This window comes from Ipomoea nil, unplaced genomic scaffold, assembly GCF_001879475.1.
Source record: "Ipomoea nil cultivar Tokyo-kokei standard unplaced genomic scaffold, Asagao_1.1 scaffold0117, whole genome shotgun sequence".
Lineage (NCBI taxonomy): Eukaryota > Viridiplantae > Streptophyta > Magnoliopsida > Solanales > Convolvulaceae > Ipomoea > Ipomoea nil.
In genome coordinates this window covers 1015500-1030965 of record NW_017616545.1, presented here as the reverse complement: position 1 = coordinate 1030965, position 15466 = coordinate 1015500, and the positions used below count along the sequence as shown (strand labels likewise).

At 35.1% G+C, this 15466-nt stretch overlaps 1 protein-coding gene across 2 annotated transcripts; it reads right to left on the bottom strand.

Moving 5' to 3' along the window:
* Window positions 1–1297: 1297 nt before the first annotated feature.
* Window positions 1298–4632, bottom strand: LOC109163978. 2 transcript variants are annotated; one of them, XM_019312807.1, is made up of 7 exons: window positions 4524–4632; window positions 2428–2595; window positions 2179–2352; window positions 1976–2080; window positions 1797–1866; window positions 1587–1685; window positions 1298–1460 (listed from the first exon to the last, which is right to left on the bottom strand). In XM_019312807.1, the coding sequence occupies exons 1-7, from the start codon at window positions 4559–4561 to the stop codon at window positions 1371–1373; spliced, it is 744 nt and encodes a 247-aa protein (XP_019168352.1). In that variant the 5' UTR covers window positions 4562–4632; the 3' UTR covers window positions 1298–1370. The 2 variants fall into 2 exon arrangements, with proteins under 2 accessions (XP_019168352.1, XP_019168294.1); XM_019312749.1 differs by lacking the exon at window positions 4524–4632 and adding an exon at window positions 2816–3008 and having other exon boundaries at window positions 2428–2744.
* Between the last annotated feature and the right edge of the window lie 10834 nt (window positions 4633–15466).

The window sequence follows — 15466 nt, the reverse complement described above, 5'->3', positions numbered from 1 at the left end:
TTCTATACGAGCTGTGGTTCGTCCTTTTTCCTGGCTGCGGTCAGATGACATTCTCTTGGGCTGCGGTCCACTGTTTGGTTGCGATCAAACACTATGATGAGCTGCGGTTCATCGGTCGGTTGCGATCGACCCCTCTGTGTTGCGATACGGGGCAGGGTGCTGCGGGGCCGTGTCAGAGCTATATGCGCTGACCCTCATGTATGGGCATGCGATTGGTCATGTGGCGCCAACAAAGTGTGTTATGTGTTGTGACATGGACGAGTTGTGATTACGAGTGTCTTGGGGGATGTGACTATGGGATTTATATTGGGGATTGTTCATGTTGGGTTATGATCATTGTTTATGCCTTGCCTTATCTGCCTTATGTGTTGAGGACTGCATATGCTCGTTATAACTGTTGCTTGTGTCTAGCCTTATCTGTCGAGTCATTCCCGGTTTTAAAGCTAGAGTTCGTAGGATATATCTTCATGCTCAAAATGGTTTTCGTATATCTATATATATCTCTATATGTATTGTATTTCAACGCGTTGGAGTGGGTTACCAGCATCTCTCGCTGAACAGATATATTTGGCTTTCAGGCAGAAGATTAAGTCACTAGAGCGCGCTAGAACTTGGAGTGTAGAAGTAGATAGTCTCCCTTTCGGCCTGCGTGCCACGTTTATGTAATCACACTTCGAGGATATTAGTTAGTTAGCCTGTGCACTTGGGTTCTCTAGCACAGGTGTGGCATAGCACCCCGAACGCTTGTATTATATCTTGGGATTTAATAAGATTTTACCTTTATTATAAGTTTTAAAAAGTCTTGAAAATCTGGGGTGTTACAGTAAGTCCCCCCTTGTAAAGGGGATCGCGTTCCACCGACTGGATACGTCAGCGGTGTGTCGGATCGTGATCCGACGTTGAGTTCGTCAGCGGTTATCAAAGGGTTGGTTGCGATCAACTCACACTAGTACAAAAAGAGCCATACGCGTCTTTACTATTTGAGAATACGCGTCTTTAAAAGTAAAGACGCGTATGGCGCAGACACCAAAGTTGGCAACTTTACGCGTCTTTAGTTGGTAGTCGCGTAAAGTGGACTATACGCGTCCATTCCTAGAAGGTAAAGACGCCTATACTGTAATATTTTTTTTTAATATTTGTTTTAATTCAATAGTATCCTGTACTAATCTTTGCTCCAACAGAAAATTCCACTACCAAACAACATTTATATGGTTCAAACCATTCAACACAATATATATAATCCAACATACATAATTGTCTAACACAATATAATCATCCAACATCATAATTGTCTAACGCAAAATAATAATCCAACATTAATATATCATAATATATACAATGTAATTCCATCTAGTGCACCTAATAAACATTTATATGCACTCATTTACAAAATAGTCTATCCATAACCTTCGTATCTCATCTATTTCATCCTTAGAATAAGCATTTGTGTCTTGATATGCCTACAAAATTTTGAATAATTAAAAAAAACAATGAGTATATATACTATAAAATATCTTTCAAAAAAAAATATACTATAAAATATTATAATAATTAAAAACATTTAAATTGTATCACTTTGTACTCACCTCATCCAACGAAGTGTAGTTATGAAATTTTGTGCATATATCATATATGAACCTCATAACGTAGTATCCACATTCATCACTACCGGGTTGTTGAGGACACTAAAAGAAAACCACGTACACATGTATATATATAGATATATGTATGTATTAGTTAATTGAAATATAACTAAGTAAAATTGTTATAGTAAAACAATCATATTTTTTTTATACCTTCACATATTTCCAATTAGCATTACCCATAATCCTTTGCCCTCGTTGAATTGCAGAGGTTCGAAAAGCCCTATCATTAATGTATATATATAGAAATAACTTAATTGCCAATCAAATAATACTAAACTTATGAAAAAGACATAATTTGAAGTACATAACATTTTAATAGTTTTACTTACATATTCACGGCTTGTTTGACTTCAATTTTGCGCCTACAATTCAATGGATCTAATACGTATACGATTCTTGAACTTGCACGAAGCACGAGTAGTAACCAATGATTCCTACAGTTTTTAAACTTGTAAATTATAATTTTAATTTAAAATAATTCAAATGATACTATATGAATTTATAAAATAAAAAGAAAAAATTATTTTCTTACGCTTGATGGTATGGTGCTAAGATAAATATCTTGTCTTTCAGCGTAACCATGGTATTCCCAATGTATGCTGTAACAACATCCTCATTTAAGTCAACATTTCCTTTCGCAAATTGCGTTGGACACATAAACCCAATTGAGTTGACTTCAAAGTCCTTGCATAGCTGATGAGCATACCTGAAATTACATATCCTAAAATAAGTTATTTGAAAACACAATAAATTTTTGAATTAATGAAACATATAAACTTACACTATAAAGACTTGAATAATAGACACATCAAGCCAATCCATCGTGAATAAGTCTTTAATATCTTCAATCATCACAAATATGTTACTCATATTTGTATGGTGAAAGATATCATAATCCAACCCCAACTCAAAATAATCCAAGTCTAAAGGCATTCTTCTTATCAAATTATGTAATCGCTTGCCACTTTTTCCCAAGGGTTGCAAGCCATCATCATCAATAAAAGGATGTCGTGCGCCAGTAGCAGACATGTCACATTGTTCCTCGCTTTGCTTTTTGCCTTTATTTTTCTTAATTGCTGAATTTTTGATTATTTCTTCCTACAAAGAGAAATTTAAAGATTAAAAACAAAAATTTTTAATACAATTATAAAACAATAACAAATAATTACCTCTTCAATATTGACTAAATGTAAAGGTCATTGTGCAAATGATCCAACAATTTCTGCCAATGTTGTATGAAAACTTGTTGGTACAGGTATGCTAAGTGTTGTTGTTGCACTTGGAAGAAGCATATCAACCGAAACTTTTACATGAAGCGGTAGTAATGGTTGACTATGCACCATAATGTCAGGTCCACTAGGATAAAGTGTCCCTCTTGCAACACCCTCCGTAGTTGAATCTCCAATGTCACATAATACGGCTAAGGGACATGGAATTGGACTCTATTTTATAACAAAAAAAAAAGTGTTATTGTAAATATTGAAATAAAATATTTCATATTATAAAATAAGAAATATTACCTGAAGCATGCCGAATGGATATGAATCAACTGAATGACAACTACTACGGGTATTAAGTAGTGGTTCAGTAGGCATATGGACGCTCTGAGGTGTACCCACCGCTGAACTCCTAAAATCATTAGAAAATTATTGGGGGAACTGTTGTGGCATGCTTTTCATCACAAGATTAAGTTGATATTTCAGCATATCAATCTCAGGTTGCACCTCTAGCAGTGTATCTTGTCTTACTTGTTTAGTAATGTCCAGCCTAACTTTCTCGGCAATATCTGAGTACCCATCTTTCTTGATAATCTCTCTAACGTCATCCACCGATACCAATCCACTCACTCTTTCCCGAGCCTTCTCTGGTTTGCCAAAAACTTTCCTTACATTAAGGTAACTGCCAACACCTCTAACATAACCAGAGAGATCTCCCTTCTTCTTATAAAGAACGGTAGACAATACATCATGTTGTCTACTTGCTTGAAATGACCCCTGACCTAGTTCTTCGACCTTTTCAACCTATTTCAATATATAATAAAACTACATTAAACTAAATAACATTTTAATATTATTTATAACCAAAGTATTCTCAAAAAGTCAATACTTACAATTTTCTCAACCACGCCCACTGCTTTCTCGTTGGGGATATAAAAATTTTCATCATCCCCTTTCTTCGATCGTGCTCGAACCCAATCAAGACTACGATCATTTGATGCAAGGGCCGAGCTAATAGAGGCACATGAGGACTGAGAAGATAAGGGATCAGATATAAGACACCCTGGCCTTTTCCCTGCATATCCAACATTCCCTAAATAATGTGGATGTTCATTGAGCAATTGTTTTTCCCTTGCCTTTTTACTTTTTTCCTATTGAATCAAAATATATTATTAATACATGCATAACAATTACACATTTTTACTAACATAATCAATTAATTAAAAATACCTTGAACTCCTCCGTAGTGTGGCTAGCTACAAATCTCTCCCATTGTTCATCATTCAAATATTCATATAACTCTGTGGGAGATGCATATCTTGGATGTTTCTTGTTTATATATTCACGTACTAATCTATTCTTGAAATCTTTCCACCTCTTCCCAGCAGCTTTGAGAACAAAGCTTTGTAATGGCATGCCTAACATGTTTTGGTAATACACCTCGAATAGCAATAGGTAACATGTGTTGCATTAAAATGTGACAATCATGAGACTTTAAACCAACCAACTTCAAGTCTTTCATTGATACAAGCTTTTTAATGTTTGATGAATAACCTGAAGGAACCTTCACATTGTTTAAACACCCACAAAAACTCATTTTTTTTCCCTTTTAGACATGGTATAACAAGCTGGAGGTAAATATATCTTCTTTCCTGAATCTTGTGGTGCTAACTGATCACGGATACCCATTTCAGCCATATCTTTTCTTGCTTTAATGCCATCTTTTGTTTTGCCCTGAATGTTCAATAGTGTCCCCACAATACTATCACAAATATTTTTTTCCACATGCATCACATCAATACAATGACGTACATCTAGATGCTTCCAGTATGGTAGATCCCAAAATATTGACATCTTCTTCCAAAGACTCTTTTGAGTAGTCTTAACTGTTTTACCTAAATCAACATTCAGATTTTTCACTCGTTCATAAATTGTTGTTCCCGATAATGGCAATCGGGCTACTCGATTCTCAACTTCTCCATTAAAAGGTTTTTTCTTATTTCGGTAAGGATGTCCAATAGGGAGAAATGTCCGGTGACTCATAAACACATTCTTTCTACTATTATTCAACCATAGGTCACTTGTTTCATCCTCACAAATGGGACATGCCTTAGCTCCTTTAGTAGTATAACCAGACAAGTTACCATACGCGGGAAAATCATTTATTGTGCAAAAAATCATAGCACGTAAGGTAAAATTGAGTTGACTATATGCGTCAAACATTTCCACACCTTCATTCCACAACATTTTTAAATCATCAACAAGTGGCGCTAAATATACATCTTTGTCATTTCCAGGTTGTTTAGGTCCTGAAATCAGCAAAGATAACATGATGTACTTGCGCTTCATACATAACCATGGAGGAAGATTGTAAGCTACTAAAAGAACTGGCCAAGTGCTATGTCGACTACTCATATTACCGTGGGGATTCATTCCATCTGTACATAGCCCAAGTCTAAGGTTCCTATTTTCACAACCGAATTCAGGAAACATCCTATTAATGTTCCTCCATTGAGGAGAATCAGCTGGGTGTCTCAATTTTCCATCTTCTTTTCTCCCTTTAGCATGCCATTGCAAATTCTTTGCATCATTTGGATTTGCAAACAAGCGTTTGAATCTTGGTATTATAGGTAGATACCATAACACTTTTGCTGGAGGCCCTTTCTTATCCTCACATACATCAACAACATTTTTTCTCTTATAGCGGGATGCTCCACACTTTGGACATACATGCAAGTCACTGTATCCTTTCCGATACAATACACAATCATTTGGACATGCATGTATCTTCTTGATCTCCATACCTAGCGGGCACAACATTTTCTTTGCCTCATAGGTTGAACTAGGAAGTTCGTTACTGTCAGGAAGCATGTCCTTTAAAAGTTCTAATAACTCAAACCCTTATCACTCCATCCATTTTTTGCTTTTAAGCTATACAATTTCAACACAGCCGATAACTTTGTAAATTTGGCACATCCAAGAAATAAAGACTTTTCTGAATCAACAAATAAACTTTCAAATACATGAGGCATTTCACTACAATCTCCTTGCATATCACGGAGCATTTCATCTATTCGATCATTATCTCCATCATTATCATCATCACTACTTTTTTCCTTTTCAATATCATCATTTTCCTTATAAGCACCGCCACTACTACTTGGGAGTAGACTTTCACCATGCCATATCCACCGATTATACCCTTGCTTAAAACCACGACGAATCACATGATCTTTCACTTGCTCAGAACTACGAAACTTTCTCAAATTCTTGCAATCATAACAAGGGCATACAATAAAGTAATCATTTTTTTAGCTTTATTTTCTTCAGCATATTTTATAAACTCTTCCACCCCTTGCACAAATTCAAGTGTATTGCGTTTCTTATACATCCAACTCCGATCCATCCCTCCAACTAACACCCGTTACAATCAATCTGTAAATTAAAATAGCTATTCATTCAACTCACATCTAATGATTTAAGTACATAGTTAGATTTAGTTTATTATTATTATATTTGAATTAAAGTTATAATTAGTTATGGTTAATAAATTTGACTTTCTTCAATTTCATATACTAAAATTTTTATACGTATACTTAATTAATATTTACTAAACACTAGTTGTTATCATAAGTAATATAAAAAGTATAGAATTTACTAATCAATACAAATACACAATTAATAAAAAATTCACTGCCTACTTACACATACAACCATATAATATAATAGAGTTAATTTCAGTTTTGGTCCTATGATTATAGGGGTGTTGTCAATTTGAGTCAACAACTTTCAAAATTAATAATTTAGTATCCTAACTATTCAAATTTTATCAATTTTAGTCATTACGGTCAAATCGCCGACTAATTTTTGACTAATTGTCACCAATTTTTATCAACATGCCACTTGTCTATGTATTAATTCAAACAATGGTTCACAAATTAGCTTCAATTTTAACACTCAAGTAAAAGATTCTGACGACAATTTCGTAAGACTAACTAAAATTGATAAAAATTAAATAGTTAGGGTACTAAATTGTTAATTTTGAAAGTTGTGGACTCAAATTGACAATACCCCAATAGTCATAGGACCAAAAGTGAAATTAACTCTAATATAATATAAATATTTCACAAATACTCAACTTCATTATATATACTATAATCCACAAATTTAATACTTATATATACATATACAGACACACACACACACAAAATTATAATATAATTAACAAATTCAAATATTCAATAATTACACAACTAAAATATAATATAATTAATAATTCAAAACTTCACAAATAAATTATTAACAATAATTAATCTACGAACATAATATAATATAATTAATCCACAACCATAATATAAAATAAATAATTCTTAAATTTAATTTACAATTTAATACTATAATTTATAAATAAAAAAAAACAGTATTTTTACAAATAATAAATTATAATATTTATATAAAAATAAAAATTTTAAAAAAGATTAAGTCAACATACCTACACGTACGGAGCAGCAGTAGCATTTAATGTTGAAGCAGAAGCATCTTCACCCACCGCCGAAGAAGCAGTACGCTGGAAGCTTTACGTCGCCGAACTTACATCTTCACCCACCGCCGTACGTACATCATCACCCACTGCCGGAACTACATCGTCACCCACCGCCGAATGTACATCGTCACCCACCGCCGGAACTACATCGTCACCCAGCGCCGGAACTACATCGTCACCCACTGTCGGAGTTGCGGCTGCTTTTCTGAAGATGCTACTGCTGCCTTACCGGAGCTAGCTACAATGAACAAAATATCAAGATGTGGAGCTAACAAAGAAGCAAAAAGATGAAGTGGTGGAGCTGCGCTGAAACCTTAAACTATTAGGCTTACCAATGTACACGATGAAGCTAAGGAAGCAAGAAGAAGAAGAAAGTAGTGAACGAAAGAGTGGAGCTGCGTTGTAGAAGGCTGTAGAAGTGAAAGATGTATGTGAAAACCTAAGTGTGAAAGTCAAAAAGTAAATGATGTAGATAAAAATAAATTATTTTTAATGCCCAACTATACAAGTCTTGGCTTGATATATCAAGTAGTGTAAAATAATTTCAATTAAAAAAAATAAAAAATCGGCACATTACGCGTTTGTACTAGGTAAGTATAGACGTGTAAAGTTGTCAACATATTTACAAAATTGCCACCTTGTTTTTTTTTTAATTATTTTACTAGTCTTTAGTTACCTAGTAAAGACCTGTATTGTTACATTTTTTTGGTCAATTCTCTACTAGTGTCACCTCATACCGCGGTACTGAGGTAGGGTGCTGCGGGGCTGTGTTAATGCTATAAGCATTAACCCTCATGTTCGGGGCATGCGATTGGTCCCGTGGCGCCATCAACGATTATGTGATATGAATGGTGATGATGTGGTTGGAATTGGAGAATGATCTGTGACCTTAGATGTGTATCCCTTATGATGTTAGCTCTACTTAACTGTTTATTATTATTTGATGTGCTTGTCCCTATTTGCTGAGTCTATTCCCGTCTTTTAAAATTAGTGTCTCTTAAGTATATATCTTCCTGCTTCAAAATGGTTTTTGTATATCTATATATATCTATCTATAATATATTTCAACGCGTTGGAGTGGGTTACCAGCATCTTTCGCTGAACAGATATATTTGGCTTTCAGGCACAGACTAGTAAACACTGGAGCACGCTAGAGATTTGGAGCGTAGAGTAGTTAGTTTCCCTTTCGGCCTGCGTGACATACTTATGTATTGACATTATTGTGGATTTTAGATAGTTAGCCTGTGCACCTGGGTTCTCTAGCTCAGGTGTGGCATAGCACCCCATACTCTTATGTTATAATTCGGGATTTAATGAGGATTTATATTTATTATACAAGTTTTAAAAAGTTCCAAAATTTCGGGGTGTTACAAGTCAAGTGCAAAAGGATTTCATAGAATAGAGGGAAGCTTTTCTAGAAATAGAGTTGGGAGATCTTATCCCACTCAAAAGGATTGGTTGTGTAATAGATGTAATGCTTTTATAGACCAAAGCAACAATCCTCTTCCTAGGTGCCAAAACATAAAAATGTTTTTCAAAACCCGGCGCCAAAAATGTTTTCTAATGTGAGTTATGATTATCGAATCTCAAATGGTTACAAATCGCCGCATCTTAATTCAATAAGATCTAGGTGGGGTTGGTCACCTAAAATCACTAACAGTAAAGGACCCAAACAAGTATGGGTACCTAAAGTTAATTAATCTTTTTTGCAGGATGTTTGGTACATCGATAGTGGTTGCTCACGCCACATGACTAGAAATAAATCATATCTAGTGAATTTCAAAGAAATCGATGCACCAAAAGTTATATTTAGAGGAAATCAAAATTATGGAATCACAAAAGAAGTTGGCAAGATCAAGAAAAATGGATTGAAGATTGAAGATGTTTCTTTCGTTGAAGGCTTAAAATTCAATTTGTTGAGCACTAGTCAATTTTGTGATAAAGGCTATCTTGTAGAATTTTCTAAAGATAATTGCCTAATAAAAAATGAGCTCACAAATGATGTAGTACTCTCTGGAAAAAAGCGAAAGAACATGTATGTTGTTGATTGGAGTACAAGCAAAGATTCAGTGTGCTTAATGGCGAGAAATTCGAATGAAGCTAATTGGGAATGGCACAGAAAGCTCAACCACTTAAACTTCAAGACTATCAATCAACTTGCAAAGAAGAATCTAGTAGAAGGCTTGCCAGATATTATCTTTAAGAAGGACCAAGTGTGTGATGCATGTCAACGCGGAAAGCAAATCAAATCATCATTCAAATCAAAGACACACGAGTCAACGTCAAGACCGCTAAGCTTACTACATATGGACTTATATGGACCGGTTGATCCAATAAGTGTAAGTGGTAAGAAATATACTCTCGTTGTTGTTGATGATTTTTCTAGGTACACTTGGACCGTGTTTATCAAGAAGAAAAATGAAGTTAAGCAAGTTCTACCGAAGCTGTTGAAGCAACTACAAAATGAGAAAGAAATGCAAATATCAAAAATATGAACGGATCGTGGAACCGAGTTCGTGAATGGAGTTATACAAGTTTTTTGCAATTCACATAGAATTTCTCATCAATTATTTGCCGCAAGAACACCGCAACAAAACGGTGTTGCCGAAAGAAGAAATCGGACGCTCAAAGAAGCCGCACAAGTGATGATTAGTGCTGCCGGTCTCACGAAACGATATTGGACGGAAGCTATCAACACTGCCTGTTACACGCAAAATCGAAGCATGATCCATAAGCAGTATAAGAAGACGCCATATGAGCTTTATAAAGGGAGAAAACCAAACATTGGTTATTTTCATATTTTTGGATGCAAATGTTTTATTCATATTAATGATAAATTGCATCTAAAAGCTTTTGATGAGCGTGCAGATGAAGGAATTTTTCTAGGATATTCAGCTACTAGCAAGGCGTTCAGAGTTTTGAATAAAAGAACAATGGTGGTTGAAGAATCCATACACGTGATATTTGATGAAAAATCACAGATCAAAAATGATGCTCTGGGCGAAGAATTCGAACAAAATGGTAACAAGTGTCATATTGATTTTTGTGATACTAATGATACGTGTATAGATGATGTTTTGCAGGGAATGAATGAGTTGGAAATTAATTCTCTAGAAAATCCCATCCCTCATCCAGAAGAAGTTGGAAGTTCTTTTAATAATAATTTTGGAGGTCAAGCCACACGTGAGAATGGAGATGCAGTACGGGTTGAAGTTGGTGGTCCAGTTAGTGATCAAGTAACAGGCGAATTTGGTAATCAATTCCAAAAGGAATTAATTGAGGAAATTCGAACCAACTCTGCCAGTACACAACAAATGGATCCACCCAGTACCATGCACCCATTTCAACCAGATTTAAGATGGCTCAAAAATCACCCTCCATAATTAATTATTGGGAATATTCATGAAGGCGTGAAAACAAGATCATCTACCATGGAAGCATTGTTCACGTGTTATCTATCTTAAATTGAACCAAAAGAAGTTGACGAAGCTCTTAATGATCCGAATTGGATAGATGCTATGCAAGAAGAGCTCGATCAATTCAAAAGAAATGATGTTTGGGAACTTGTTCCAAGACCGACGAACCACAATGTTGTAGGAACCAAATGGGTCTTCCGGAATAAAGCAAACGAAGAATGAGTGATTGTTAGGAATAAAGCAAGGCTCGTTGCAAAAGGATACTCTCAAGAAGAAGGAAAAGATTTTGATGAAACTTTTGCACCGGTAGCCCGACTTGAAGCAATAAGAATTTTCCTAGCCTACGCCGCACACAAAGATTTCACCATTTATCAAATGGACGTGAAAAGCTCATTCTTGAATGGTCTACTCGAAGAAGAAGTTTATGTCGAACAACCCCCAGGTTTTGAGGTAAAAGACGAAGGTGATAAAGTCTACAAACTTAAAAAGGCATTGTATGGGTTGAAACAAGCACCTAGAGCTTGGTATGATACTTTGTCAATGTTGTTGATAAGCTGTGGATTCACCAACGGCCTTGTTGACAAAACTCTATTTAGAATTCAAGATGGTGATCATATTTTATTAGTGCAAATCTATGTTGATGATATTATTTTTGGAAGCACTAACAATTCTTTGTGTGAGAAATTTTCAAAGCTTATGCAGAATAAATTCGAAATGAGCTTGATGTGTGAATTGAATTACTTCTTGGGCTTACAAGTCAAACAACTGAAAGAAGGAATATTCATCAATCAAGCAAAGTACACCCGCGACTTGATAAAGAAGTTTAGGCTTGATGGAAAATCATCGATCAAAATTCCAATGAGTACATCATTGAGGCTAGACAATGATGAAGATGGAAAGGATGTCGACCAAACAAAATATAGAGGAATGATTGGTTCTCTTCTATATCTTAGTGCAAGCAGGCCGGACATTTCTTATGCTGTGGGAGTGTGTGCAAGATTCCAAGCAAATCCAAAAGAAAGCCACCTCACCGCAACAAAGAAGATCATACGATATCTGAAAGGCACAATCAATGTTGGATTGTGGTATCCAAAAAGTACAGATTTTATTCTAACGGGTTTTTCAGATGCGGATTTTACAGGTTGCAAAATAGACAGAAAAAAGCACTTCCGGGACATGCCAGTTCTTGGGGGGAAGGCTTGTTTCTTGGTTTAGCAAAAAGCAAAATTCCATCGCAACTAGTGCCGCCGAGGCCGAATACATTGCTGCAGGAAGCTGTTGTACGCAAATTTTGTGGATGAAGCAACAACTGAAGGATTACGGAGTTAATTGTGATGATGTTAGTATTTATTGTGATAATACTAGTGCAATCGCTATCGCTCACAATCCGGTGCTTCACTCAAGATCCAAACATATCAACATTCGACATCACTTCATAAGGGCTCACGTTGAAAAGAAGAATATAAAGATCGAATATATCCCTACGAAAAAACAAGTTGCTGATATTCTCACGAAGCCTTTATGCGAAACGAGATTTTCAACCTTAAGGCACGAGTTGGGAATGATCGAAATGAGCTAAGTATCACTGGATTTAATCTCTCTATTTAATTTGATACTTGTGCTCAAAATAAATTGTTTTACGTGAATAAATTGTTTTATGTGATTATATGCATATGTTTATTCAAAATTTTGTGTAATCAAATTGAAATATGTGTTAGGAATTTATTTGTGTGTTTGCATGTGTTATTTAACGTGAAGTCATATGCCATGCAAATTAATTTGATGAAATGTGCAATTCGTGATTATTTATTTATTTGTTTAAAATTGCATGTTTCAATGTGTTAATTAGTCTGGGAATTTTTGTTCATGTTTGTATAATTTAAATAAATTGTTTGCATGAACAATTTGCCTACAAATTTTAATTTAATATGTTTATTAAATAATATGTGTGTTTCGTGCATATGTGTTTATGTGATATAATTTGCTATAAAATGTTTTAGAAATCTGAGCAGAAAGATAAATTTTTTTTTGTTAGTTTCTAAAATTTTTTGGAATCTGATTTTGCATGTAAAAGATATATAGAGATGTTTCTAAATTTTTGAATATGTGTGATAATTTTGTTAATTTCCAAAATGTGTTTAATTTGATTTGGAAATTGCCGTGTATGATTAAATGTATATGGTTATGTGTGATTGATTATTTATGGTTGATTTTTGCTACTAACGAGATGTTTGAGTATGATTGTATTTGTGGTACACAATTTTGAGAAGGAAATCAGGAGATAAAGGAGGAAAATCAGAGTTTAATTGGGTATCAAACCTCCACCCATAAACTCCTACCCTTTCTAAACCTCCACCCATCTTAAACCTCTCCCCAAAATCCTCTCAAAACCCTCTCCGCAACCGATTCATTCTCTCTCAAATCGTCACCCTAATTCCTCATTAACTCTCCTAGAAACCGCTACCCATCACATCCACCGCTTTCTCAACCAATGAAGAGTCATGAAAGCATTCATCACACCTTTTGAAACCAAACGTCGGCTATATCCAAAGGAAACGTTTCAACCCTTCCATCATTAGCTCACACGGCTCTAGCACCTTCCTAGGCCTATATATTTTGACCAGAAGCAAACAAGTCTGTATGGAGATTTCTTTTGTTTGTATCTATTTTTGCAGGCTTCGATGACTCCAAAGAATCAAGAAAAGAAAAGATCTTCCAGGAGAGTGGCCGAGCAAGCAAGACGTGCGATGTTGAGAGCTCGATGTGCTGCAAATGGAGGACATGAAGTTGGAGACACACCTAGCGATCCTCTCATCCTTTTCTCTGAAGAAGAGGAAGGACAACCACCAACCAAGGATCAAGTCCAAAAAGGTCAAAAAGTCACAGCAGTGCAGCTACGACGCTCAACACCATCACCCCTGTCATCTCGACCTCAGACACGCAGCTTTAAGCGATCTGCTCGACCTCCAATGGAACCCGGATTAGCCTATGCTTTGAAATCAAGCTCTCCGTCTCCACCGCGTGCTGATCTTGAGGCTATTCACGGCGCTAGTCTCTCTACCAATGAAGCCTGATTATGTGATCTGATCTGATCTGAAAATGTTATCTCTCTCTCTCTCTCTCTCCCTAAGAAGGAGATAAAAAAAGAAAAAGAAAAATGGTTGTTTTTGCTACTGGTTCTCTCTATCTCTCTATCTCCTACAATAAAAAAAAAAAATCCCTAAGACGTATAAAAAGAACAAAAAGTTTCGTAGCCAAAAAGATACAGAAAAAAATTATACATGAATAAAAATTAAAAAAGGAGAATAAAAGAAATTAAATATATATATATATATATATATATATATATATATATATATATATATATATATATATATATATATATATATTATGGCTACAAAAAGGGATAAAAGAAGAGAAGAATTAAGAGGAGAATTGTCAGAAGAAATAAGAAGAGATATACCAGTGGAAGTTACAGTAGAAGTTGCTACTGAGAGTAGACAACAAATCACAGAGGATTTATCCAGTGTATTGCCAGTACACCATACCGAGTCTACCATGCCTATCATGGACCCTGTTCAAGAAAATGAAGATTTATTTGCTGACAACTACACAAGAACAAAAGTCTTAGAAGAAGAGATTGGTGATCTCAATGAAGAAGTCGAATCACCTGAAGAAGAAGAAAGGATGCAACTCGTTGATGCACCCGTTCTCACAGATCCGAGAAGGAGTCCATTCGGATCTCCTCAAAATTGTGTGCAGACAAGTGATCAAGAAGATGACATTTTTACATCCTTATTTGCCAAAGTTGCCGAATCCGGTGATGTTGTTTGTCAAACCATTGGAGAGAAGTTGATTGAATAAAATCAAAAGATGGATCAACAACACACGGATACACGAGTCAATCTGAAGGAATTAATGGAGTGTCAAAATATTTTGAAGACCCAGATTGACAAAGCTGAAAGGATCTTGAAAGGAGAATTAACAAAGAGATTTCAGAATGCGAAGTTCAAAGATGATTTCTTCAAACTCAGAGAACATGTCAAGGAAATCTTGAAGAAAGACATAGGTGTGAAGAAACCCAGAAGGTAATCTGAAAAATCTCTTAAGCTGATGTTTTCGCTATTTTCGAACCTCTGTTGCGTTTTTCTCTAAATTTTCGAAATATCTCAATAATAATTTCTCATGGTCTATTTTGAGTTTATAATTTTATTTGCTTGTTGTAATTAGACCTTCGTGAATTAAAAATACAAGGAATGTCAAAACGCACATAAAAATTAAAAAAAAATTGATGATCAAAAATAAAATAATTCAAGATGCGTTTAGGAGCTTGTCTAAAAATTTAATTCACAAGTTTCTTTTGATTGTGTCTAGAAAACCATTTGTTAAACTCATCTTGGCTTTGTCAAATAAAATTGAGCAAAATGATTATTTTTCAAAAGACTTAAAGCCAATGACTGAGTATAGGTTTTGGCATTATCAAAAGGGGGAAATTGTTAGGAATAAAGTGTAATCGTTTTGATATGCCAAATATGTATTTGTAGAACCCCCAATTTTATTTTATAGGTCTAGTAGAGTCTAAGACCATGATCGGGAAATTATTTAAGATGCAAAAGAGAAAAACAGAGAAAGATGCATGAAAAT